Below are 26,123 nucleotides of genomic sequence, written 5' to 3'. Positions count from 1 at the left end.
CACAGCCAGGAGCCACAGGCGTGTGCAGGTGTGTGGATGTGCAGGTGTGTCGCGCATGTCCGTGCCTTGCCCGTGTGCGTGCAAGCGCCGCCTCCCCGGCCCGCCCCCCGCTTGCGGAGCGCGGAGCTCGGGGCGGAGAGCGGTGCGGGGCTCGGAGCGCGGAGCGGTCGCTCCCGGTGCGGGCCCGCCATGGCGTGGCCCTGCATCACCCGTGCCTGCTGCATAGCCCGCTTCTGGAACCAGCTGGATAAGGCGGACATTGCCGTCCCCCTCGTTTTCACCAAATACTCGGAGGCCACCGAGCATCCCGCCGCGCCCCCGCCGCGCCCCGCGGCCCCCATCGAGACCCAGCCCGGCGGCGAGGCGGCTGCGGGGGCCGGAGGCAGCGAGCCGACTCCCGGTCCCGCCCGGCCCGGCCCGGCCCCGCACGCCTCTCCTCCGGCCGACTCGGTCATGCGGCACGACTACAAGCCTTGGAAGGTGCAGCGGCCGGAGCCGAGCTGCAAACCCAAGAGCGAGTACCAGCCCTCGGACACTCCCTTCGAGAAGGAGACGCAGTACCAGAAGGATTTCCGTGCCTGGCCCATCCCCAAGCGGGGCGACCATCCCTGGATCCCCAAAGCGGGACCTTCCCCCGTCCTGGCCCTGGACCGCGCTCCCCCGGAGAAACCGGCTCAGGAGAAGCGGCGGAAGGTGCACCTCGCTCCCGAGAAGAAGGAGGAACACGCCGAGGTGGAGGATGAGCATCCCAAAGCAGTGCGGCCCGGGGATGGGAGAGAGAAGGGTCGGAAGAGGCCGGAAGAGGCGGGCGGGCAGCCGGCGGAGCCCAGCAGAGGCCGGGCGGCTGCCGATGCTGTCAACAGGCAGATCAAAGAGGAGGTGGCGGCGGGGGTCAGCTCGTCCTACAGGTGAGAAGACATCTCCCCGTCCCCACCCCCATCCATCTAGATCCCCAGTCTGCCGCGCCCTTGCCAGGTCTTATCTAGTCCCTCTTTGCGCTTCCCCGGAGGAGCATCCCACCCTGGGAGTGAGGCTGTGAAACATTCCGGGGGGGCTTGCAGATTTCCTGCGGGGGGTGGGGGGGTGTCCTTAAATTCCCTATCTCTCTGGGAATCGATGATGGGGCAGTAGGTATTGTGCTATTGTGGACACTTTTTGTCGGCGGGTTTGGCAGCGGGGTTGAGTGCCTTTGTGTCGTGCCGTCGTCCCCACCCCACTCCCCCGCCGCCACTGCATTCCAAATTCAGAGAGCGCCGCCACCTTGGATTTCCATAGGGCTGATGTTTGGGGTCACCTCCGTGGGGATGTGCAAATCGCCTCTAGTCCTTTCCAAGCACATCCCTGGCTGTATTGCTGCAGCCAACCCAAAGGATCAGCAACCTGACCACATCTCAGGGGGCCCATGCACGAATGGGATGCCCCACACGCAGGAGCATCCCAGGAAGCATCTGAGGCTGGCCCGTGCTCAAGACAAAGCATCCCAGCTATGCGCCAGGATGAGGGATCTGTATCCTAGGCCGCTTGGGTGGGGCAGCCTTGAGATGCTGCCATGTTTTAATGCAGCGCAGCAGGGGATGACACATCTTTCTGTCTCCCCCTAACAGCTCCCCAGCCAACTAGAAATGGATGCCCTTATTTCACCTCAGCAGTAGACTTTGCTGGGGATTCAGAGTGTGAAACTCCTTGCAGTGAGCTGCTGTTGTTTTTTCTCTGGGTCAATGTTCAGTGTGTTGGGAATGCAGAAACAGAAGTGACGGGGTGGTTGCCCTGCATGTACATTTTGCAAGGAGCATTTGCTGCCGTTGTGTTTTCCAGTGCTTTCTTTGTCAGAGCCCGCCACTGCCGAGACCAGGGTGAGGGTGGCATAGAGCAAAGCTGGGGGTTGTGGTGACAAAAGTGTGATTGCAGCCTTTTTGCTTTTCCCTATAGCTGTGTGAATGCTGAGGTGTTTATGCCTTTGAATTATTTATTTTCCTTTCTGGGGAGATTAGAGGTGGCAGCTGTGACTTGACTTCTCCGTCCCACTGGTGGTGCAGAAAAGCTGGCAGTCATCTGCTTTCCCCCCTATGTAAGTGGAAAACACTTCAAGCAGTGAGATCTTGATTTCTGCTGTCTTTTGGCATCAGCTCTCACTGGATATTGCTGGGGGCTCGGGTGCATAGAGTTGTGACTTGGTGCTGAGACAGAAGAAAATGGACAGGGATTTTTGGGGCCTCTGTTTTGCAGGGGTGGAGAGTGCAGGGAAAGGGGTCTCTAGGAGTGACACAGCTCTTAAATCTGCTGTGAACTGAGACTCAGCTTTTTGTCTGCTCCTCTGGGCTTGTGCTGGAGATAGCAGGTCTAAAGCAGAAAGTTCCCCTGGAACTGGAGAGCCGATGTGTTGCTTCTTTTCCACTGCTACAAAGGATAATTAGATTTCTTTGCAATTTAAATGCAGATTGCTTACCTTCCTATCCCTCCAGTCTGCTCCAGCAAATTCCTAAGGCACTGGGCTAGGATTCCCCCTCAAGGAAAGGGGTTGGATCAGCAGGGATGTTAAACCTAAGAAGAACTAGAAGGATTCAGCTTTCTTTGTGTTGCTTGTTGGCTTTCACAATACTCTTAGGCCTTCTCTTTCCACTTGAGAAAGTGTTCTCCCACTTCCATGTTTTTCTTCCTTGCCGCATATTGCAGAAGTGTTTGCTCTGACACTCAGCCATAGAACATAAGCACCTCTTCATTAATGAATAAGTGATGTTTTGGCTAATTGTTCTCATTTTCTGTTCAAATTAGGCATCTTCTAAGTGCTGTTTATTGTTTGCGTTCTTTTTAAAAACCAAATTCTCCAAATCCTAATTACTGCCAAGGTCCTGTCTGCTGACATACTCGGTGGGTATTGAACATCTCCAAGGATGAAGACTCACAGCCTATTGGAGCAACCTCATGGGCCACCCAGGAGCCAAAAATTACCTCCTAATGACCTCTTGCTAGAGAGGAGCAAGGATGGCTTACATGGGGCTTTTCTTCCTTGTGCGTGGATCAAGGCTCCCCATCAGCAGAGAGTGGGGGTGAGATTTCCTTAGATGCAAATTACTGGTACCAAGGCTGGGAAACAATTCCTTGGTGAAACCAAAGAGCAAATCAGCAATAGTTAAGCTCACTCTGTCCCACTGGGTGTTATTTCCATGTGAGGAATACCTGAGAGCATGGGATAGAGTAAGCAACTAGCCCAAGGTCATGGGGAGAAAACCATGCTAAAGGGAAGAATTCTCTTTTTTAACCTTTGTGTACCTAGACAAATGAATATCACAAAGACCATGTGCCTGTGACCTCCTCCCAGGTCCACCCAGAGGTACACAGCAGAGGTGGTGCCTGGTGGTGATGTCCATGGAAGATGGAGGTTCCTCCCAGCCAGAGGAATGAGTGATTTGTTTGTATTAGCATTTGAGCCAGAAGCCTTCAGTGAGGCCAGAGTGGCAGGACTGTGGATGTCTGCCAGAGACTGCCTCTGCCCAAGGATCCTACAGAATAAATAGGATTTATTTCCAATATTTCTAGTATTTCTTTATCTCGTTCATAGTATTTGCATTATTTATATATTTATATTTAGATATTTATTAATGATAATTTATTAACTATTCAGTTATATATGGGATTTATATATGTGTTTATTCCCACTGCTCTCACTGGCTGTGCCGTGGTCAAGCAAGGTTCCAGCACTGAGGGGTTTCTTGCCTCAGTTTCCCTCCCCAGCATATGAGCTGCCCAAGTTTACAGGTTACCAAGGCACATCTCCTTCACCCCCCTCTTCTCTTTGGTCCTGCTTCTCAGGGTGGCCTGTGGACCCTGAGGGACCAAGGACTAGGGAATCCTTCAGTCAGGTCAGTGACTAGCCCCTTGGAAAGCCACTGGTGGTGGATGAAGCAGTTTCTTGTTCAGTTCTGTGAGGGCTTTACCTGTATTGGGTGAAGGGATTTCTCCCCCTGAACTTCTGGATGGGATGGGCAGAGCATTTCTCCCTACTGCACCAAAGGGTGGAGGGGGCTGGACCTGACCCTGGGGATTTGGGACCAGAGAAAGCAAGTGACAAAATGTGCACACAGTGGCATTTGCTGATGGATGTGAAAAAATTAGAAGCACATTTGGCAAAAATAAAAGAAGGAATGAATGCTTTCCATTTTTATTTGAAAATTATGGGAAAATTACAGAATTAGGTGTTTCTTGGGTGTTCCCCCCTTTTCTTTGTCTTACATTCTGCTTATTTTGTTACCTTTATTCCCTGAAGAAAAAAGATACAAAAGGGAAACCATTTACTCCCTTTGTAAAGTATCGACATGAGTACTATGAAAATTAATTTCCCCCTGAAGAGTAATATTACAAAACCAGATTCAAATTTTTTTTTTTTTTTTTTTACCAAACCAAACCAATTATTCTTTCTCTCTCACCAACTTCCTTTCCCAGCAGAGGAAACAAAACAATACAAGGCTTCAGTGGAAAATTTTGGACTGCCTCTAGTACTAATGAATTGCCTGTTGCTAATGCTCTGTCATTCATCTCAAACCCTGGAGTTACTAAAGATGTGGAGCAAATGAGAATTTGTAGTAGCTATAGAGACAAATGAGTCAGCACTGGAGACTTGCTGCTGTGGTTTTCAGAGATACAGCAGAGATAATTTAGGGAGGGATGTCCACACAGGAAGGCTGGACCAAGATAAAAAAGGGCAGGAAATTCGTACTCCTTGTTCTGAAGACCAGCTAGGGGAACTGGGGGTGTTCAGACTGGATAAGAGAAGGTTCTGGGGATACCTAAAGTGCCTAAAGGGGCTTCAAGAGCCAGAGGGGGACTTTGAGCAAGGGCCTGGAGGGGCAGAACAAGGGGAATGGCTTCCCACTGTCAGAGGACAGGGTTAGAAGTGATATCAGGGAGAAATTCTTGGCTGTGAGGGTGGTGAGGCCCTGGCACAGGTTGCCCAGAGAAGCTGTGGCTGCCTCATCCCTGGAAGGGTCCAAGGACAGGTTGGATGGGGCTTGGAGCAGCCTGGTCCTGATGGCTCTGAAGATGGACATCCCACTAGACAAGCCCAGGACATGTTGGTAATGCCTCTGTGATAACATTTAAGAAGAAAATCAAAACAAAGTGGGGCACAGTTTTTCTATAACCAGAGAAGAGGAGGAGGTGAGACCATGTGAGAGAAACAACATGGAGACACCAAGGTAAGTGGAGAAGGAGGAGGAGGAGGAGGTTCTCCAGGCACCAGAGCTGAGATTTCTCTCCAGGCCATGGGGATGACCACGGTGAAGCAGGTTGTCCCCCTGCAGTCCATGAGGATCTGTGGGGGGATGCAGAGATCCACCCACAGCCCATGGGGGAGGTACCAGCACCAGAGTGGGTGGATGCCTGGAGGAGACCAGTGAGAGACCTGGTAGAGAGAGGGGACCCCTGTTTCCAGGGGAGCAGCCTGTCCTTGGAGGACTGTGCCCCATGGAAGAGTGACCCACACCACAGCATTTTGGGAGGAATGTTTTCCCATGGGAAAGACTCACATTGCAGCGGTTTTGGGAGGACTGGTGATCGTGAGATTGGAATGATGCTGGAGAAGTTCACAGAAAACTGTTTCCCATGGGAAGGGACCCCATAGTGTATCAGGGGAAGGATTTCTCTCCCTGAGCAGTGGAAGATCTTGGGTGATGAACTGACCAAAACCCCCACCCTCTGTCTTCCTGATCTGTCAATGGGAAGCAGGGAGGGGTTGGGGTAAAAAGGTATTTTTAATGGCTCATTTTACTTCTCATTATCCTCCTCTGACTTTGTTAGTAATAAATTCACTTTGTACTTCTAAGTTGAGCATCTTTTGCCCTTGGAGTGTTTTCTCTCAGTCCTTAACTCATGAACCATTCATTTAATTTTTTTTCTCACCTCTGCCCAGTTGTAGCAGGGGAGAGTGAGTGAGCATCTGTTGTGGGTGCCTGGCATTTGGCCAGTGTCAAACCACAACACACAGACAGAGAGCTATTCTACCACACTCTTGATCTCCTCTGGATGTTAGTCTATCAGCTGAAAAGACTGCTGGTGTCTCCAAGTTGGGGACACTTGCAGTAGGTAGCTCCAAGTTGGCAATGTATTCCCTGCAATCAATTTAAGGTGGACAACATCAAGCCCCAAAAGCCAATGAGGAACTTCTCAGCAGTGTAGGTAAGACTGAAGTTTGCTGCTTTGACTGTGTGCAAACTGGAACTGGTCTGTGCAGGCCTTAGGACATGGCAGAGCAGGTGGAAGAAGTGGAGGCGGCATTCAGGTGATGGAGTCAACATGTTTGAGCAACTATTCCTCTGCTCCTGCTCAGGTGGGTCACCTCAGACAGACCTTTAGGCACATGGAGCTGGATGGGACCCTCTGAACCTTGAAGGACAATTATCTGGTTTGTTTTTTAGTCTTTATAAATAACACCCAAGGCTCTGTCTCAGAAATGCAGAATTTTTAGTTGCATTATGCCAGCAGGAAGGATGTGCCAAGACCTCCGTTTCTGATGATTTGCAGCTTGTTTCCAGTCTGGGTCAATGGACAAGTTGTAGTTTGCTGTTTTATCTGGTTTATTTCTCTCTTATATTTTTTTCTGTTTTATTGGCATACTTAATGATTTTCTCCTGTTCAAATGTCACTGCTTAGTGTCTCCAAGTACAGTATCCACATCATTTAGCTCTATAGCTAGGAAATAAAAATTTTTACTTCCTATTAACCTTGTCTCTCTAGCTCTTCCTAGATAAAATCTGTTTCTTAAACAGAGATGCAGACTATTGCCCTTTGGAGATGAGGTCCCCATTTCTACTGAAGATTCATGAGTCATGTTTGTGGGCATCATGGATTCATTCTGAATCCCTCATTTACTCTTTGAAAACAAGGATGTCTATTGTTGTCAAATGTCATTGTCATTTCTACTGAGGATTCAATTATGATACTTTTGATAACAAGGATGCCCATTGTTATCAAATGTCATTGTCATTTCTACGGAAGATTCATGAGTCATGTTTGTGGGCATCACACATTCATCATGAATCTCTCATTTTCTCTTTGATAACAAGGATGTCCACACTGTTCTCCTTCTTAGGTAGTTACATCCCATAGTAAAATAATTCTGGTGATTAGTACCAAGGCTAGAATTAACTACTAACTTTCATTACATTTTGAACATGGCAGTCAAGGTCAATCCTTTCCTTCCTCTGTGGTTTCCTGATTCTCCTACACATTGGTGTTCCTAATTATATTGTGTCATTAGGAAGTGTTATCAGTGTTGCCCTACTTTTTTAGTGCCAAAGTCAACCTTAAAAATGTTAAACACTGCTAACCTCCTTCCAGGCTGCAGCTCAGCATTCCAACACTCATCATTTCCCTTGCCTGGTTTCCCATTCTGCTGATGTTCATGTTCACTGGCTTAATTAATCATTTCCCACACGGCCCTGGATAAAATGCTTTGCTGAAACCAAATAGATTTTCACATTTCTTTTGTTTGTTAAGTCAGTTATCGTGTCAAGCATCTCTCATCCTCCTTTTCCACACACTTCTGTGTCTGGTGAGGCCACCAACTTCTTTGGGATGCAGAAGCTGATGCTGTAGGGCAGATGCCACTTTTACTTGGTGGCTTCAAGCCACCACTGTAAGACAAAGGGCAGATAAAGAGGAGAGAGATCAACTATTTAGATTACCCATCCTTTCTTTTTCAAATGAATCACTAAGAGCTGTTATAAATCTGTCTCCTCTTGCATTTAGACCATGACATTTCCTTTTTCTGTCTCCTACCAGCTATCTAAAACTATCAAAGTAAACAAACTATCTAAGTACTTCTACACCCAATCTTGCATCAATCTCACTGTTCATTGCTCTGAGCTGAATGTATTTATTTGTTTGTTTATTTACTTATTTATTCATATGGTGTCTTTGGCTAAGCCTTGCCCCACTGTGGCAAGAGCATGGATGCCTTTCTGCTACTGTGGTCAGCACCAGCCAGGAGGGAAAGAGCCATTTTAGGGAAGTTTTATAGGATGGAAGTTTTATTTCTCTTGATGTTTGACTCAGTATTCCAGATACCCTTCCAATGTCCTATATATATATATATATATATATATATATATATAAAGGACATTGTAAGGATATATAACTACTTGCAATTATATATTATTTATTTTTATAGATTATATAATAATGTTTTATATATTATGTTTATATCTATGTATATCTATTTTTGTATATTATTAAAATACTAAATGCCCAAATGGGGCTGTTAATCCTTTAGCCTCCAACTCATTTCTCCTCCCCAAATCCAGCATTGCAGCATTGTTATATTGCAAACAAATTTTGCTTTCTATTAACAACTGCTTTATTTTGATTAATAGCTCATTATATGGCAACTATTTTTTGAATTAGTAATTTCTTTTTGATCAAGAAGTGCCTCTAGCTGAGAGGACCCTGCAGCACTTTGCACACACAGTATGCATATGGAGACACTGCTGCTGCTTTGGTGAGCTGGATGCAAGCTGTGCTGTTGACACTACAAAATAGGAGCTGAGAAGGTAGGGAGGCTGTTATGTTTTAAAAAAAAATCGTGAATGTTTTTAAAATGTTAAAAATAAAACTTCACATTTTTAAGAATTTTAATAATTTATATAAGTATTTATATTATGTTAGTATAAATAATAAATTTTAAGAATTTTAAAATCTAATTTAATTTTTAAATTATCTAATTTAATTATCTAAATAAATCTAATTTTTTTCTTTAAATTTTAAACTATTTTTTAGTTGTTTGAGGTTTTTTGTTCAGGGTTTTTTTGAGTGGGTGGGTTTTGTTTGTTTGTTGTTTGGTGGAGCTGTGATTCAGCCTGGAAAACAGAATGTTGCAGGGAGACCTCACGGCACCTAGCAGTGTCTCAGGGGACCTACGAGAAGCCAGAGGGGCACTATTCATCTTAAGACAACGTGGAATGAGTTCAAACTGAAGTAGAGGAAATTTAGAAGATACTGGGAAGAAATTCCTCTGTGTTAGGTTGGTGAGGCCCTAGCACAGGTTGCCTGGAGAAGCTCCTGGAAGTGTTCCAAGACCAGGTTGGATGGGGCTTGGAGTAACATGGTATAGTTGAAGGTGTCCCTGCCTGTGGCAGGGGTCAGAATGAGATTATTTTTAAGGTCTCTCCCATTCCAAGCCATTTTGGGATTAATTAATTTAATTAATTAGTATACAGCTTCACTGCAGACAGCCACTAGTTTTTTTAAGACCATCACCTTCTGGTTTTTTCCCTTTCCTGAGCAGCAAAGCACCTGCACAGCATCACACATCTTTAACCCTTTTAAAACACAAGAAAATAATGAGCAGCAGTCAAGCACCATTTGTCAGGCACCAGCAACCTTGCAAAGTATTCCAGTGAGAAATCTGTTTTCTAATTTAGCATCTGAAAAGTTGGGTAGATAAACACCCTGTGAGAGCAAATAGTGTCTTTATGCTGGGTGAATGGGAAAAAAAGAGGTTTTCCAGATCCAGGAGAAGGAAATTCTTGAGACCTGATTGCTGAGCTTCAGGCTTCCTCCCAGATTTCACTTTGCCTTTCACCTTGAAGGGGGAGGCTGCGCATCTGCTCTCATGCAGGGAGCTTTGTCTGAAAGCAATCAGCATCACACTCCAATGGGCTGGAAACACAGGCAGAGATGTGAACCCTGCTTGGTCCCATTCCCAGGCTGAGGCAGCAGTGGGGTTGTTGGTTAGTTGATTGGATGAGACTTTAAAGGAAAATCTGCAGATGCCTTCAGGATGCTGTTTCACTGCACGGGTAGCTCCTCTCCCTTCTCACATCTACTTTGATTGTGTAGTTACATCACTGCGAGCCTCAGCAGAAAGTTGAAAGGACCCTGTGTGTCTTGCAAACTCTTTTGCAGCCTGAGCCACACTTTTCCACCAGTGCATCAGTGAAGTTCCTAAAACTAGGGAGGGAATTAGCCAACAAGGTCTGATTATTCCAGTGTGCTGGATTTGTGCACATCAGCATTCTGGGTTGCAGATCAGGACTTTAAACATGTTTTGTGCTCTTGTTATTTGGATATAAATGGGTATGTGGAAGATGTGAGGTAAGGGAAGAAAGGTGGGACTGGAGGTTGCCCAAACAAGATCCTATGAAGGTATGAAAGGCCTGGGTTGCATTTGCCATGGCTGGGTGATAGCCCCCAGCCAGGTACCCTGTGCATCCAGGGGATGAAGGCACCAGTCTCAGCCAAGCAAGGAGCTTTGTCACTGTTGGCAAGCAGCCCAGTGGAGGAAGGATACAAGAAAAAAACATATGTTCCCTTTGGGAAACTGGGATGGGGTTTGGCAGTGTCATCATGCAGAGAGCAGACAAAGTGGCATTGAAAGTTGCAGTGATTGAGCCTTCCTTGGTGGGTAAAAGCTTCTGACAGCACTGCAGCACTGGAACAAATCTCAGAGCAGGATCACAGAATGGTTTGGGTAGAAAGCTCATGCAGCTCCACCTCATGCCATGGGCAGGGACAACTTCCACTCGATCATGTTGCTCCAAGCCCCATCCAACCTGGCCTTGAACACTTCCAGGGAAGGGGCAGCCACAGCTTGTTTTAAGGGAAGAGGTGATTTCCTGGTGTCTCACAGAAATTCTCCCATGTCTCTGTGTAACCCACAAGGCTGAGAAGGTCTGCAGCTTTTGGCTGATGTGAATTCTGTGATGACACAGGACAGGTTGTTTCAGCCACTGTCTGTCTGTAGCTTCTACAGAAAGCCAGCCAACCTTCAGAGGAGATACAAAGGTCCATTGCTTGATCCTGATCCCAGAGCATGGGGTGAAATACATGTGTTCTTGAGATTCTCCCCAGCCCCATTTCCCGAGATTCTCCTTCATGATTGTTCTAGGAATGCATACTAACATGGCATGTTGATCCCTGTACGTGGAGGATTTTCATGCTCCCAAGTTTTCTCTTCTATGACCAGTTGCAATTTGTCTCCCTGGCTGCTCTGAAAATTGGAAACCCTCAGAAAATACAAGCATGCCTTAGAGGATGGTTTTCCAATTTGTTTTCTTTAGTGTCCTCTAGTCACTGAAGTCTTGGCAGTGTTTTTGGTAAGTGTTTACAAAGCCCAGCTCTTGGAGTTATGTGGTTTGGGGAAGCACTCAGCTTCCTCTAGAATAAAAATCTTGCAGGGTGGTGCAATGTCCAAAGCTGGCAGTGAATAACTGAAAGATGTTTCTTTAAACTCAATACACTGTGGTTGTGAGTTGCAGCCAAGTGTGTCTGTCGAGCCCTTCCTTTCTCAATCTTTGGTCTTCCAGTGGGTCTTGATGTCCAGTAGTCCATCAGTGGTGAAGGACTCATCATCATCCTCATCATCATCATCATCATCATCATCTTTCTCACACCCTATTGGGCAGTAGGGGTGCTCCAAGGAGTTAGTGCTGGGATCTAGTAACCAGGCTTTGGACTATATCACACTGATGTTTGATATGGAAATTGGGTGGGAAGTCAAACTGGATGGCTGTGTAAAATTGGTCTTTTCATGTCAGACTTAGGACATGATGTAAAATAGGAGGAAACAGAGGCTTGTCTTGTAATTCAGGCCTGGGAAGAGTGAAGATGCGAAGGTGCTGCACTGCTGTACCTCACTTTTGTGTTGCTCTAATGAGGGGAGCAACATAGAGGCTGTATTAGAGGCTGAAATAGAGGTTGTCTTTAGTTTTGAAGTCTCAAAACACTTGCAAACAGCTCCTATTTAACCTGGTCCCCAGTCTGGACTTCAGCAGACACATTCCAGCCCATAGACATATTACTGGGTGCGAGTCTGGCAGTGTCCACCCTCAGGACATAGAAGCTGCATGGATGTGCTATGCAGAAGGGGAAATGAGGGGAATCACCATGACCTCAGTTGCTGTGCACACTCTATCCCTCTTTGCTGTGTGGAGACATCCCTTGGGCAGCTGCACAAGTGCTGGAAATGTGTTCAAGCTTCCACAGGAACAAACAATCAAGGATATTCTACTTAACGAAATATTATAGGAAATTATTGTATAATGTTCCGTGTAAGATTTTGTGGAAAGGGAAGATACTTATTTACAAAATGTATTAAAAACTAGATTTTTTTCCCTCTTTTTTCCTTTGATTTCATTCATTTACACCCACCTTGCAGGCAGAGAGATGTCCATGTTCAGGTGATCTGACAAAGATCACTGGTAGACAGCCTGAGGGACACCAGCTTTTGAGTTCTCATGTCATTCCTGGGTTTTTCTCAGCTGATGGTGACAAACTCAGTTTTGGGCAGGTCTTTCATATCACTTAGGGGTTATTTATCTCAGAGATATCCTTGAATAGCCCATCAAGAGGACTGTCTAACACTGAACACTTCCATGGATGGGGCAGCTGCAGCTGCTCCGGGCAACCTGTGACTAGGACCATACAAGGAAGAATTTCTGCCCAATATTCCATCTAACCCTGCCCTCTGGCAGTAGGAAGCCATCCCCCTTGTCCTGTTCCTCCAGACACTCATCCAGCCCTCTTGGAGCCTTTTTAGGTGTAAGATGCCTTAAATGCCTGCCCTGGTTTAGGGCAAATTTTAGAGAAAACCTCTGAATGGGGTCCCTCCAGAAAGCAAATTCAAGCAGCCCCTCCCCCAAATGCTTCAGGAAAAGATTTCCTTAGAGAAAAGTGGAAAAAACCTGTTTATTTAACAGAAATGGAATAATATTAAACAATGAGACCTCTCACTGTTCAATGAGATGGCAAATCCAGAAGAGTCCTTGTCATGGGGTGTAGCTCAGATCGCTCAGGTTCTTATCAGTCCCTCCAGTGCTGGAAAGTGCCGAGGCCCAGGCCTTGATGGACCACAGGTGTGAGCTCCTGGGGTTTGGCTGGGTTCTCAGTCCAGAGCAGGTTTGAACAGATCCAAGGAAAAAACAGTCCAGGGAACTTCCCTGCCTCAGCTAGCTAAAAACTAACTAAAAGCAAAAGAGAGCTCTGTCCTGCTGTCTGTCCATGCCACAGACAATGCAGTCCAGGAGCAGGATGTGGGGCAGTGAGTGCTGTTTCTGCAAACAAACTGCGGCTGCTTCTTTCCCCCTCTTGGCTCTCAGAGCCAGTCTTAAAGGTGAAGAACTTAATATGCAACATAAACAAGGTGACTGGGGATACAAGCATCACAAAGTCACCCCAGGACAACATCCCACAGGAAATTCACTTTTGCAGCGCTATGTTCCTCCTGTAATTCTAATTGATACTTTATTAGTGGTAAGAGATTTATAAGGGCAGAATGTGTCATTAGGATGGACCCTCCCACCTAAGAGACTGTCCAGAGCCATATTTCATCCATGTAATCTCGTGCTGAGTCCTTCACTTATGTTTGATTAAATAATTTAGCATGAATTGGAATTCAAAGAGATCTTGACATATTGAAGAAATAGCTTGAAACAAAGAAACACTTTAGGAGAGGTGAGGGCTGGTAGGAGAGGAGAGGTAGGGATCAGCAGTGCTGCATGTGCAGATGGGAACAGCTGGTGGAAGAACAATTCTGCAGGGAATCACAAATCACATGTCAGTGATTTAAAAAAAAAATTTTAAAAAACAATTAACAAAAAAAAGCACTCCAAAATAAATACTTTGGGGCAAGTAATGTAGTGAGATACATGGAGAGGATGTGACATCTTTCCACATTAGCCAAGACTCGGGTAGATTTTTTTTGTTCAGGTTTTGGTTTTGTACTTCATCAATCATGGACCAGAGAAGGTTCTGAGGACACCCATTAGAGAGGCCAGGAGTGCAGCAGACATGGTCATTGCAGGAAGATGGAAAGTATGGAACGGTTTTGGAAGAGAGAAATGGATTATTATCTTTGCATCTATGAAATGTAACTGTGGGTTAGTGTGAAAAACAGAGTTGACTCTTTAGAATTGGGATAAAAAGGGACAATGTCCAGTGCTGGGGTGTTTCTGGCTATCAGTTATCTATACACTGTTACATTACAGAGGTCCATGTGATCAGGTCAACATATTTAATTCTCTCATCCTGTTGCTTCACACTTCTCTGATAGTGAGGACTTAAGAAGTTCTTCTCCAATTCCTGTCCTGTGCTCTGATTTGTATCATTGTTATCACTTGGAGAGGTCAGTCTCACACTGCTCTCTTAGTTACATAGAAGCATTTTAACATTTCATGTTTTGCTAAGGCTTACATATAATACATTTATCACACCACTATAAGCTATATGGTGCACACATAGATATAATGTATTCATCACACCATTACTTCTATGAGCTCTACAGTCCAGAACTAATAAATTGTGTTATACTAATACATAGCTAAAAAGAGTTACAAATTGTACCATATCTCAATATTTATGATCAATAACAACACGTAAAGGCTAATACATAAATGCAAAAGACAATATTATATTGTTATTTTTAGCAACTCCTCCCTTTTTCTTTTTTACTGCATTTGGCTTGAGCTATACTCTCTGATCTTTCAGGCTCTTGGCATATTGATACAGTTCATAGATTCCCAAATGCTGCCTTCCTTAGGTTTCTATCCTCTTTCATTTTTCTCAGTACTGTAATTTTCTGCTTATTTTTTTATGGTTCTTGACTCTGGGTGGGTGGGTACTGTCATTATTTGCATATTTTGAAACATGTAAGTAATTAGTCGGATAAGGCATGGGATTAATCATGGAAGAAAAATCAGACTTCTTATTCCACATAACACTACAAACCCCTACCTTCTTCCAATAGGATATTCCAAAAAACCCTTCTAATTATCTTTTATGCATTATAAATTCCTGGTTTTGGACTGGTACATGGGCTATTTTCTGGATGTTTCTGGCTATGTCTAAAACTGCATTTCTATTACCATCAATTTGTAGACAAAAATCAGATATGTTAAACTTTCTGCAAACCCCTCCTTCCTCCACTAATAAATAGTCTAGTAGTAACTGATTTTGATATGGTGCAGCTCTGGTTTGCTTTTGCTGGCTGATTTAGTAGTCAATTCCATGGCCCCGGCTGCTTCATTGGTTATGATTTCTGCAATTTGCTTGGAGACTTATGGTGTGATTTAGCATATAAATTGGAGTTTGATATCTTTGACTCCCATTTTGTGCCTAGGTGGCTGGACCATATGTTTGTATTAATTCAGGAGGCCACTCCTCACTGCCCTACTTCTGGTATCTTCTAATTTCTCTGATTAGGTTTCTCTTGTTCTTTTTAAGGCATCATATACTGGTGTTCCTAAATTATTTCTGTCTTGGTTTGGTTACAGGAAAAATTCTCATTGTATAATTCTTAGAGTGCAACTTCATTTCTATAGGGGAGGAAGTTTTGGATAAGCCTTTTTCTTACATATCTAGAATAAGCCATCTGGTGCTTTCTAGTACTCCTTTCCTTGGTTATTCATGTTTTCTCAAAATTTAGATTTTTCAGGAATATTATAACAGGGTTTTTTTCTTAGGGTCATTACACAAGAAAAGTTTTAATTATTTTCTCATATTCTTTCTTTTTCTCTTGGGCCCAATAGTGTGTTGGTTTTTCAGGAATCTACTGTGTGAAAGTTCTATTGTAAACTTTATATCTTTTACAGCAGGTTTATCTTACATTGTCTAGAAATTCCTTTTTCATACCCTAGAAGCACTTCTCTCCTATTATTTCTGAATTTAATATCCATCTTTCTGGCCATTTTTTGATTTTTATGTTGGTTCTGTTCTATTTGAGAAGTTCAGCTGGGCCTAGGCTACTACCCTTCTATGGCTACTCTTTGGACATTAAAGCTCTCCCACATACTTAACAACTAGTAACATTTAGTTCTTTACTGATTTTTTCTCCCAGATCTACAAACAAATTCTTTCCTAACTTTGGGATTTCTATTTTATTTTCCAGTTGTTGAGTTTTGCATATAAACCTCCATGTGGAGTTGGCTCTGGGGTGGGTTGCTGTATCTGTTTTCTCTATTTGCTTATCATTATCTCCCATATTAAGTCTTGCATCAAATGTCATTTTTTTTTTTCATTCTTAGGTCATGGAGAAGTAAACCCATATGTTTCCCCATAGGCATCTAGGTTTTGACCCTAGAATTTTTGTAACCCCATACATTCAGTCATTTTGTAGGCAAGTGTCTACATTGGATGAGTTATAACAGCAGTGGCTGAGGAAGGTATGAAAACTAAAATAAGAATTCTGAATTTTTCCATGATACAGCTGTCTGTTGCATTTGGGACATGGATCATCTGGATTCTCAAGGGGGCAAAGATTAATAATGAGTAACAGGAGTCTAGTATAACATGTACCCCCATCTTCCATGCTTGATGGGATTGCTGCCCACAGCATGTGGGTATGATCTTCTTGGTGACAAGTACAATGATTAATCTGATCTTGCCTCTTTATCTCCTTACTACAAAGTTATCTATGTTACCTGCTTTTCTTGTATTTTGGTTCTTTTTTTATTAAGCCAGCACCTAGTAATTTCATTTACAGAATAGGGCTTTGCTACTTCTTATGGAGTTACATGGAGTTGTTGTCTTCACTCAAAATATGATTCATGATTTTTACTACAGCCTCCCACTCAGCTTCTAATAGCTCATGAGTATTGGGAAGCGTCAATCCAACTCCATAACAAAGTGTTAAAATTGGTACTCGCTCTTGATTTGTGTTTGAACTTTTCCCTTCCTCTCAACAAATTTTGCAACACGCTTGTCGCCTGGGGGAGCTACAATGCTAGAGCTGGCCACAGTTTTCACACTGACATTGTACTTAGCTTGAGTGTGTTGCTTTAGTGTGTTTTAGGAAGGGTATGTGACTAGGAATAAATCTGGGAGATGTTTTAACAGGGAGAGCTGATGGTTTTGCTTTTTGTAGGTCACAGGCTAAAGCAAAAACTCCAGGATGACTTATGGACCTGGTGTTTGGTAATCTATATAACCCTGATCCCCATGACTGAGAACGTAGTGAATTACTGCCCCGGAGTTTGGAAAGCCTTTGGGAATACAAAAGAATCTATAAAGCCTACAGGGAACTCTCAGTCTGGATTGATGTGCAGTTGCCCATAGTTTACTTGCCACATTGAGCCCATGCATTCTGTTTTAGGGTCATTTTTAGTTTTTCTGTGGGAGTGATGATCTTCTAGTCATGGGGTTTTTCTACTGGTCCTTTTATTCTGCTAGCATGAGTCTCTGCAGTTCATACAGTTGATTTAGCCGTCAGCAATACTTCAAAGGGACCCTCCCACTGGGGGGTTTAAGGCTGTTTTTCTATATTATGTAACCATTACCTATTCCCTAGGATTAATATTATGAATTTTGAAATCTGGAGTAGCTGTCTGAGGGATTCTTCCCTTTTCCCGTGTTCCTCTAGAGCTTGTGCTGTAGACAGGACATATTTCTTGATATTGTCCTCCCCTTCTTCATAGGTGGTAATACTGTTTGGAAAAACTCATTTCATAAGGTTAAATCCCTAAATCCAGTCTGGGCTGTGTTCTGATTCTTAACAAAGCTAGGGGTAGGCATTTGACCCATGACATTTGGGTTTCACTCATCAGTTTAGTTTGAGTTTTCTTAAGAGTTTGAGTCATCCTTTCAACTCACCCCAAACTTTGTGGATGCCATGGAGTGTGTTATTCTATACCCAGAGCTTGGACCACCTACTGTAGTACTTTTGATGTGAAATGAGTTCTTTGGTCCAAGTTAATGTTATTTACTATTCTATATTGAGGAATGATTACTTCTAAAAGAGTTTTGCTTCCCACATTGGCAGTAGCTTTAACTGCTGATACCACTTTTACCTAAAGGGTTAAATGATCTACTATTACTAGCAAACATTTCTACTGTTGCACTTGGGGGAGTTCAGTGAAATCTACTTGGATACTCTGAAAGGGCACTAGGGCTAATTCCCCTCATGATGTTTTTGTTTACTTTTTGGCAATATCACACACTTTTCAGCTACTTGCTTAGCTATTCTAAAAACCCCTATGCAACCTCAGTTTCTCAGGAACTTCAGCTCTTGGGTACCTCAGTGAGTCTTTTTATGCATGCTTTCTAATATTTTCTTTGCTGATGGTTTATTTAAGAACTGTCTCTCATTGGATAACACCCACTTCTCTTTATTGTCCTTTTTTGCTCTTATTTCTAGGAATTTTCTTTGTTTCACTGAATATTGGTATATCCTGAATTTCTTTTGTGAGGGTTAGGACTATCATTATGTTCTCTTCTCTGGTTTTGGCTGCATTTTTAACCTCTAAGTCTGTTGCTCCCCGTATTTCTAAGGTGGTTTCTTTCTGGTATCGCTGAACATGTACAACAGCAATTTCTTTTGGCAGTTGTAAATCTTCTAACACTTCTGAGATAAACCTTTTATGGACTAGTTCTTTCCCTTTTGAATTTAGTAATCTTCTTTCTTCCCAAATTTTCTCAAAAGTATTCACTACTCCAAAGGCGTACTTAGAATCATTGTACACGGTCTCTCTTTTTAGTGCTAATACTTCAAAGGCTCGTTTCAAAGCATATAACTCACAAACTTGGGTTGACCAGCTGAGTGGTAACTTTTTCTTTTCTATGGTTATTAATTCTTCATTCACTAAAGCATATCCTGACATTTACTTCCCCTGAATTACTCTTGAGGACTCATCAATGTATAATCGCTTCCCCACCTTGAAGGGGTTGGTCTGTTAGATCTTCTCTCATTTTGGTTTGATAGTTTATCATTTCTAAGCAATCATGCACTAGTTCTTCTACTGATTCTCCATAAAAAAACTGGGCAGGATCGAGACATTTATCTGCAACTAGCTCTAGATAATTTCTATCTATGAGAATAACTTCATATTTCAATGCTCAAGAGTCAGAGCTATTTCTCAGCTTTTTGATTCAAAGTATTTCTAACTACGTGTGGGGTGTGCACTTCTAATTTTCTTCTAAAAGTTGTTTTTTTGCTTTCTTCTACAAGTAAGGCAGTGGCAGCTATTGCCTGGATACAGGTGGGCCACCCCCTTCTAACAGGGTCTAACAATTTTGATTGGTAAGCCACTGTTTCATGCCCCTCCCCTATTCTTGGGCTAGGACTTCATGGGCTACCCCATTTCTACATCTACAAATAAGTAAAAAGATTTATATAAAGCAGGGAGACTTAGAGCAGGGGCAACTTTTGTTTCAAATTTTCAAATCTCTGTTTATCTTGTTTTTCTCACATAATTTCATCCTTCATAATTTTTTTATATAGGAATTTAACAGCTTGGGTATACCTTTCTATTCATATCTTACAATATCCTAACAAGTCCAAAAGTTTTATGGTTTCTTTTTAGTTTTAGGCTGGGGGAGTGAGGTTATTCCTGTAATCCTTATAAGTTTTCATCACCTGCTTCCTTGGCTTATTATATGCCCTGAGCATTTCACTTCATTCTCTACAAATTGAAGCTTTTCTGTCAATACCCAAAGCCTTTGTTTTCCTGAGAAATTCAGTAATGATACAGAATTCTCAGACTTTCTCTTCATCTTCTCCTGAAAGAAGTAAATTATCTACATATTGGATAAGTTTTATTTCTGTATAATAGTAAAGAGTTGTAATACTTCTTCTAAAACCTTTCCAAATAAGTTAGGGGATTCAGTAAATCTTCGGGGTAATTTTGTCCACCTAAGTTGCTACTTTCTCCCTGTATTGGGATATTTCCATTCAAAAGCAAATATGTCTTTGCTTTCTTCTGCAAGGGGACAAGCCAAAAAAGCATCTTTAATATTGATCACACTGAACCACCGATGGGGTGGAGGAATTTTTCTTAATAGTGTGTAGGGATTGGGTACTACTGGATATCGAGCTATAGTTCTTTTTTTCACTTCTCTCAGGTCTTGGACGAGCTTGTATGTCCCATTTGACTTTTTTTACAGGTAATACAGGGATATTGTAGGGAGACATGCACAGTTCTAAAGTTCCATCGTTTATTAATTCTTGAATTAGAGTTTTCAACCCTTTTCTCACTTCGAAGGAGAGTAGAGGGTATTGCTGTACCTGAATTGAGTGGTCTTTGTTGGTTATTTCAATTACTATAGGGGTTATGTTTAACTATGTTTAACTTTCTAGGCTTGGCCCAAACTACTTCTTCAATTTGTTTTTCATCTTCCTCTTTTAACCAGAGGAGTTTGACTATTATTTTATCCCTTTCTGGAAGTATCCTGATGCCTAACTGCACTTGTAAATCCCTCTCTAGCAAATTACATTTTGCCCCTGTCCTATTTTGTTTGTTCCTTTAAGTATTACATGTTTTATAACGGGCGCTTTAAATCATTCTTCTTTTGCCCCTAATACTTGAATTGTATTTTGTACTGTATTTGTATTTGAATTGTATTTTGTATTTTTGTATTTTATAAATAAATATATATCTCACATCCTTTTGGAATTCTACAAACACATGTCCTCTCTGCCCCCGTATCCACTAAAAATTCAAATTCCTCCTCCTGAGGAAGGAGGAAGGAACTACATTTAAAGTTATCAAAGGCTCCTGCTGATATTTTGACCCTAGGAGACAGAGCCTTTGACACCCCTATTCATCTGTTTCTTGAATCTCTTTGAAAACATTCAGATTTTTTTTTTTTTTTCTCTGTGGGCAACTTTGCCTAAAGTGTCCAATTGCCTTGCAATAAGGATAGATTGGGCCCCAGTTATTAAACTCCCCTTTTTCCTTTTTAGGGCCTCTTTCCCAGGGAGCTCTGTTTCCCTTAACCTTCTACCTGGTCCCCCTTGTTCTGGCCTGGCTGGGGCCTCACTTCCTTATAGGAGTGGTTCCTTGCACAATGGTTTCCTTTGGCAATAGCAGCTGCCATTACATCAGCTTTTGCCTTTGTTTTCTCCTCATCCCTCTGTACATATACTTTTTGGTCTTCTTCTAACAGGTAATTCAATCTTCTGTCTTGCTAATCTAATATTTCCAGTTTTTTCTTATGTCTGGCCAAGTATTACTAAGGCCACTTTTAACAGAGTTTGTTTAGTCTCACTATTAGTGTCTATTCCTGAGTATTGTCTCGTATTTCTTTTTAATGTCTCTAGCTATTCAGTTGGCATCTCCTCTTTCTTTTTGTTCAGCAAATGCATTATGGGCATTTTGGTTTCAGTGAGTGGCTTCCCTAATTCCCCTGATAATTAATGCTCTGTACTCTTCCATGTTTTGTCTTCCTCTGGGGTTATTGTGATCTCTCACTGGGCGCTGTAATGGCATCTTCTCCTCCCCAGGGTCTGTTTGCGTGTTCCCTCTCCTGTACCTGCATCCCTGCTGCTCAGATTATTTGTCCCTCTTTGCATGTAAACAGAAGGTTTAGTATAGATTGCATTTCATCCTAAGTATAAATATTGGTCTCTAAAAACTGTTCCACTTGTTCTGCTAATCCGATAGGATCCTCTAGCAGGCCTTTTAATTCTTTTTAAAATGTCTTCACATCAGAGGAGTTAAGTGGGACAGTTACAAATCTAATTCCTCCTTGTGCCCCTCCCAATGGAACTTCCTGGAGGGGTTCTAGTGATGCTGCTTGTCCTCATTTTTCAATTCCTTCTGCTGGACCAATCTTCCCTTGGTATTCTGGCTAGGTCCATCAGGGTGTGGAGGGGGTGCATTAGGTGCTGTTGGATATGGAGGGGGCAGACAATCTAAGGAGTCTCAGTTTTAATTCCTTTTAATTTAAATATGTTCACTTCCCCCAGGGAGGTTCCTTCCCCACAACAAGCAGTGTAATCTTTTTCTTCCTGACTTTTGGCATTTACATAAATATTCAAAGCTTGGTACATCTCCTTCTGAAAGGAAGCATGCAGAGGCTAGAATAAATGGTCTGATTTTACCTCCTCCTTAGTCCATCCTATCACACAGTAATGTATCACTTTGATCTTATTTTTATTCTTTGTGTCAGGGTTAGGTTCCCACTGTGTCAGTTTTACTCCCAGGGGCCTATTGGAGGTACATCTATTGATGCTTCCTGGCTTCCCCTTCCCCTGGGGGCTTTCTCCTTGCTTGCTTTGTGTTTTATTTTTTCAGTTTATCTTATCACCTCTCATATTACTCTTTTTGCTTCTTTTTTTCTTAACTTCTATGCGAATCTAACTCTACGCTCTTCACAAGTATTTCCCATTTCTCCTCAGGTACTGTCTAACTTCTGGGAACTAAATACTGTTTTCTATAAAGTACTTTAATTATTTCTGCCTGCTGTGACTCAGCCTCTGCTTCCCTCCAAGCTGTTCTTATCCTGGGGCTGTCTACTTCCTCGTGTCCTACAGAAATTAAGAAATTCATTGCCCAATATCTGGTTCTTAATTCTGCTCTGCTGCACTCCTGGCACCAGGCACTCTTGCAAATAGCAGTGCAATACCACCTCTTATGATAGTTTTTACACTCACACAAAACCTAAGGCTCACACCTGGGTCTATAACTTGAGCACAATATTGCACTCATACAAACAATACAAAATCTTATGGGACAACAAGCATTTCAAGCCTTTTTCTGGTCACCCAGAGGATGAAACTGCAGATCCAGGCTCTCCACTCACTTCATACTAACAGTACATCCCATCTGTTTATATATTTATTTATACTTGCCAGTCACACTAGACAAGGGACACACACATATACCTCAGAGACATTTACACAATAATAAGAAGGCACACTTGTTGTCAAATTAGGTATCAATATTCCTTTACAGGTGCTTATTTGTTACACAATGACTTACTCCCCAAAACTAGTCTTAAATCCTTCTAAAGTTTTCCTAAATTTAAAATCTTTCTCTTGCCACCCACACACCTATAAACCCCTGGTCATATAACATTACTTGAAATGAACCTCAACGCTTTACTAGAGAGATTTAGCTTTTTCCCTGATATCAAGCAGGCTTAATCCATCTCTTCACATCTCTCAGGTAGTGTTTTCTACTCAGCAGCATAACACTCCAGGTCAGCCCAGTCATTCATGCCTCAGGATATACTGGGATTTCAGGTTCTCAGTTTCTCACCTTTTTGCAGACTCTGCACCAGCTTTTAACTGTTCCAGCCCCCACTATAGCCAAGTTTCCTGCAGGCAACCAGACATGGGTCAAATGCAGAACTACCTGGAACTAGGATTTCTGCAGTCAAAATTACAGGCAATTCCTCTCCTCTTTGTTTTCTTAATTCCCTGTTTAAATCCCAAAATAACTAAATCTCCCCCATTCTGAGCTCCCACTCAGTCTCCAGCATTCACTTTGTCCCTTCACCAGCCGGTCCCCTTGTGAGGAAACAGAACCTCGGTTAGAAGGACTCTGCAATTCGCTTCACAGATCAGGGACTGTCCTGTCTGCATCTCATACACACACACACACACACACACATGCACGCACTCCAGGATTTCTGCAACCCCTGTTTTTTGCAATATACTCACCCATCTAGGTTTTTGTTCACAAATTAGGAGCTGCTGTGGTTTCTTAGGGAGTTTTACATCCCTTTCTCTTTTTGTCCCTTTTTATCCTACTGAGGGTTAGCCTGCAGTCTCTCGTGGCAGCAGGAGAACAAGGAGGACAAGCTGTTTAATTAAGCAGGGCGTCCCTTGCCCGGGATCCTCTGGAGTCATGGGGACTTGAGATCTAAATCTTGGTGGAAGCTCCAAATCTGTGAAAAGCAGAGTTCACTCTTTAGAATTTTTAAAAGTTTAATAAGGGAATAAAAAGGGACAATGTTCAGTTCTGGGGAGTTTCTGGCTATTGGCCAAAGAACACACCAGTAGATTAAGACAGTGTTATCAATATACTGTTACATTATAGAGGTCTATACATACTCATGTGCTTCATACAGTACTCAGACATTCTTGGGAGCTTTTGAATTTGCAGAAACTCTTGTTTGGCCTTACATGCTGACTTATCTGCGTGACATTCTGTAGATCAGGTCACCATATTTTAATTCTCTCATCCTGTTGCTTCACACTTCTCTGATAATGAGTTAACAAGTTCTCCAACTCCTCTCTGGTACTCTGGTTTGTGTCCCTGTTATCACTTGGAGAGATCAGTCAGCAGATGTGGGAAAAACAACATAATTGCTTCACACTGCTCTCTTAGTTACATAGAAGCATTTTAACATTTCATGTTTTGCTAAGGCTTACATATAATACATTTATCACACCACTATAAGCTATATGGTGCACACATAGATATAATCTATTCATCACACCATTACTTCTATGAGCTATACAGTCCAAAACTAATAAATTGTGTTATACGAATACACAGCTAAAAAGAGTTACAAATTGTACCATATCTAAATACTTATGATCAATAAAAACATGTAAATATATAAATGCAAAAGATAATATTATATTGCTGTTTTTAACAGTTAGGATGCTCAAACCTGCTGTTGTCACAGCCAAGAGGAGCAAAACTTGGATGTCAAAAGTTGAAAATTTATTAAGTGCATTGCTGAAGAAATTCCAAGTGCTATTGTGAATCTCTGGGGATGCCAGGAAGATTTCTCTACAGTCCCTCTCTGTGAATCTAGGAGAAAAAAAAAAAATCATTATTACTCATTCTCTGCATTGATGTTTTTGTCTGCAATGTTTGGTGCTGCTAGCTTTTCTTTATGCTCCCCAGGGCACAGATTGGATCAAGCAATTGGAGTTTCAGTAGAAGCTGCCTGGGTGTATGTGTGGTGACATTTGATTTCCATTATTTTGATGGTTTCTGCTGATCATCAGTCATTGTTCCACTACCCTCTCTCCTCCCTGCCATGCTCTCTGTCCTCTGTCCCATGTTGGGGTCCAACTGTTGGAGTCTTACTCCATGCTGGACCTTGTGTATCTTTGCAACCAAGACCAAATAACCTGTCAGTGGGCTCACAGCTTCCTCACATTCATGTTGGCTTGAAATCAAAAGCATCTGCTTGACAGCAGAGCTTAATGTGAGACAACTGAACCTGCCCTGCTTGGCTGGAAAACACTTCATGGTGCTCAGAAAGTGTGTGGATGTGGCACTTGGGGTTATAGGTTAATCGTGGCCTTTGGCAGTGCTGGGTTAATGGCTGGACTTGATGATCATAGAAGTATTTTCCAATACAAATGATTCTATGATTCAAGAGCAGGCTTTATGTAGCTGTTGCAGAGATCAATGGGAAGCACTCCATTCAGGGCAGGATCAAGATTTGACCGAACAGAGCAGAGTACAGCCAAGAATGACCCCACTGAATTGCTTTAGTGGCGATAACTTCCAAGCAATCATTTCCCCATCATCCTTTGGGTTGATTATTCTCTTGGCTAGCATGTTAGTTTGGGTTTTTTGCAATGTAAAATTTAATTATTACTTAATATCAATATTTTATGAACTGCTATGGCAGGTGAATTATTTATGGGAAGGGAAGGAGTGCTTTTTCTGAGCCTTTCTGCTGTCAGTTGCAATAAGGATCAAACTAAGAGTGTGTTTAAAGCTTGCATGCTCTGCCTGGGAGACAAGAACTCTGCCTTTTTCCATCATCTCTTCTCTCAATACCTGCTTAACACATTTGTTCCTAGCATGTTTTATTTTTTGATTAAGTTTGGAACAACTCCAAAGGAAGAAGTATTTGCAGATCACCTCATTTTCAAATGAGACAAATTATTTACCAAACAGGATACAAATGGCTTGGAGAGGCTGTAAACATTTGCAGTGTGTACAAAAGTGCATTGTAACAACAAATCCTCCTTCTAGTTCTTCCCAGAATACTTATAAAAGTGGTGCTTCTATTTCTTTGTTCCTAAATTTATTGCCTGGGAGCTTTTTTGCCTTAAGAAAGGGATTGCTGTACACACTTTTGTGTGCTGGCAGCTGAGTTTGGCAGGTAGGTCTGTCATGGGTGATGCATGAAGAGACTGCAGTGGAGGAGTATTTTTATTTAGTTCTATGTTAATGGTATCTTTCTTGGGAAGTTTGTTTCCATGATCCATCACGATTCCATCATACATTTAAGGCTATTTACAGCCACATTACAATGGCATGATCCTCTAGACCAGGTGGCTCTGGCCACATGAGCATCAGTACATCACTGTCTCTAAGCAAGTGGCTAATTTGCAACCTCCTTCAGATGTCTCAGGCTGGGCACCATGGGCAGGGACAACTTCCACTAGACCAGGTGGCTCCAAGCCCCATCCAACCCGATCTTGAATTCTTCCAGGGATGGGG

At 42.7% G+C, this 26,123-nt stretch overlaps 1 protein-coding gene across 3 annotated transcripts in view; it reads left to right on the top strand.

Annotated features, from left to right (window-relative positions):
* The first annotated feature begins 101 nt into the window (after nt 1-101).
* MAP6 (microtubule associated protein 6) overlaps nt 102-26,123 on the top strand; it is a 47,301-nt gene continuing 21,279 nt past the window's right edge. For all 3 annotated transcript variants that reach the window (XR_001524209.3, XM_015643655.3, XM_033518176.1), the window contains exon 1: nt 102-908. Coding sequence is in view for 2 of the 3 variants with exons in the window: in XM_015643655.3 (XP_015499141.1) it covers nt 190-908 (719 nt within the window). In the remaining variant the exon portion in view is untranslated. The remainder of the gene's footprint in view (nt 909-26,123) is intronic.

Source organism: Parus major, chromosome 1 (genome assembly GCF_001522545.3).
Source record: "Parus major isolate Abel chromosome 1, Parus_major1.1, whole genome shotgun sequence".
Lineage (NCBI taxonomy): Eukaryota > Metazoa > Chordata > Aves > Passeriformes > Paridae > Parus > Parus major.
Note: the sequence above shows the minus strand (reverse complement) of the source record. Positions and strands in the feature narration are given on the sequence as shown.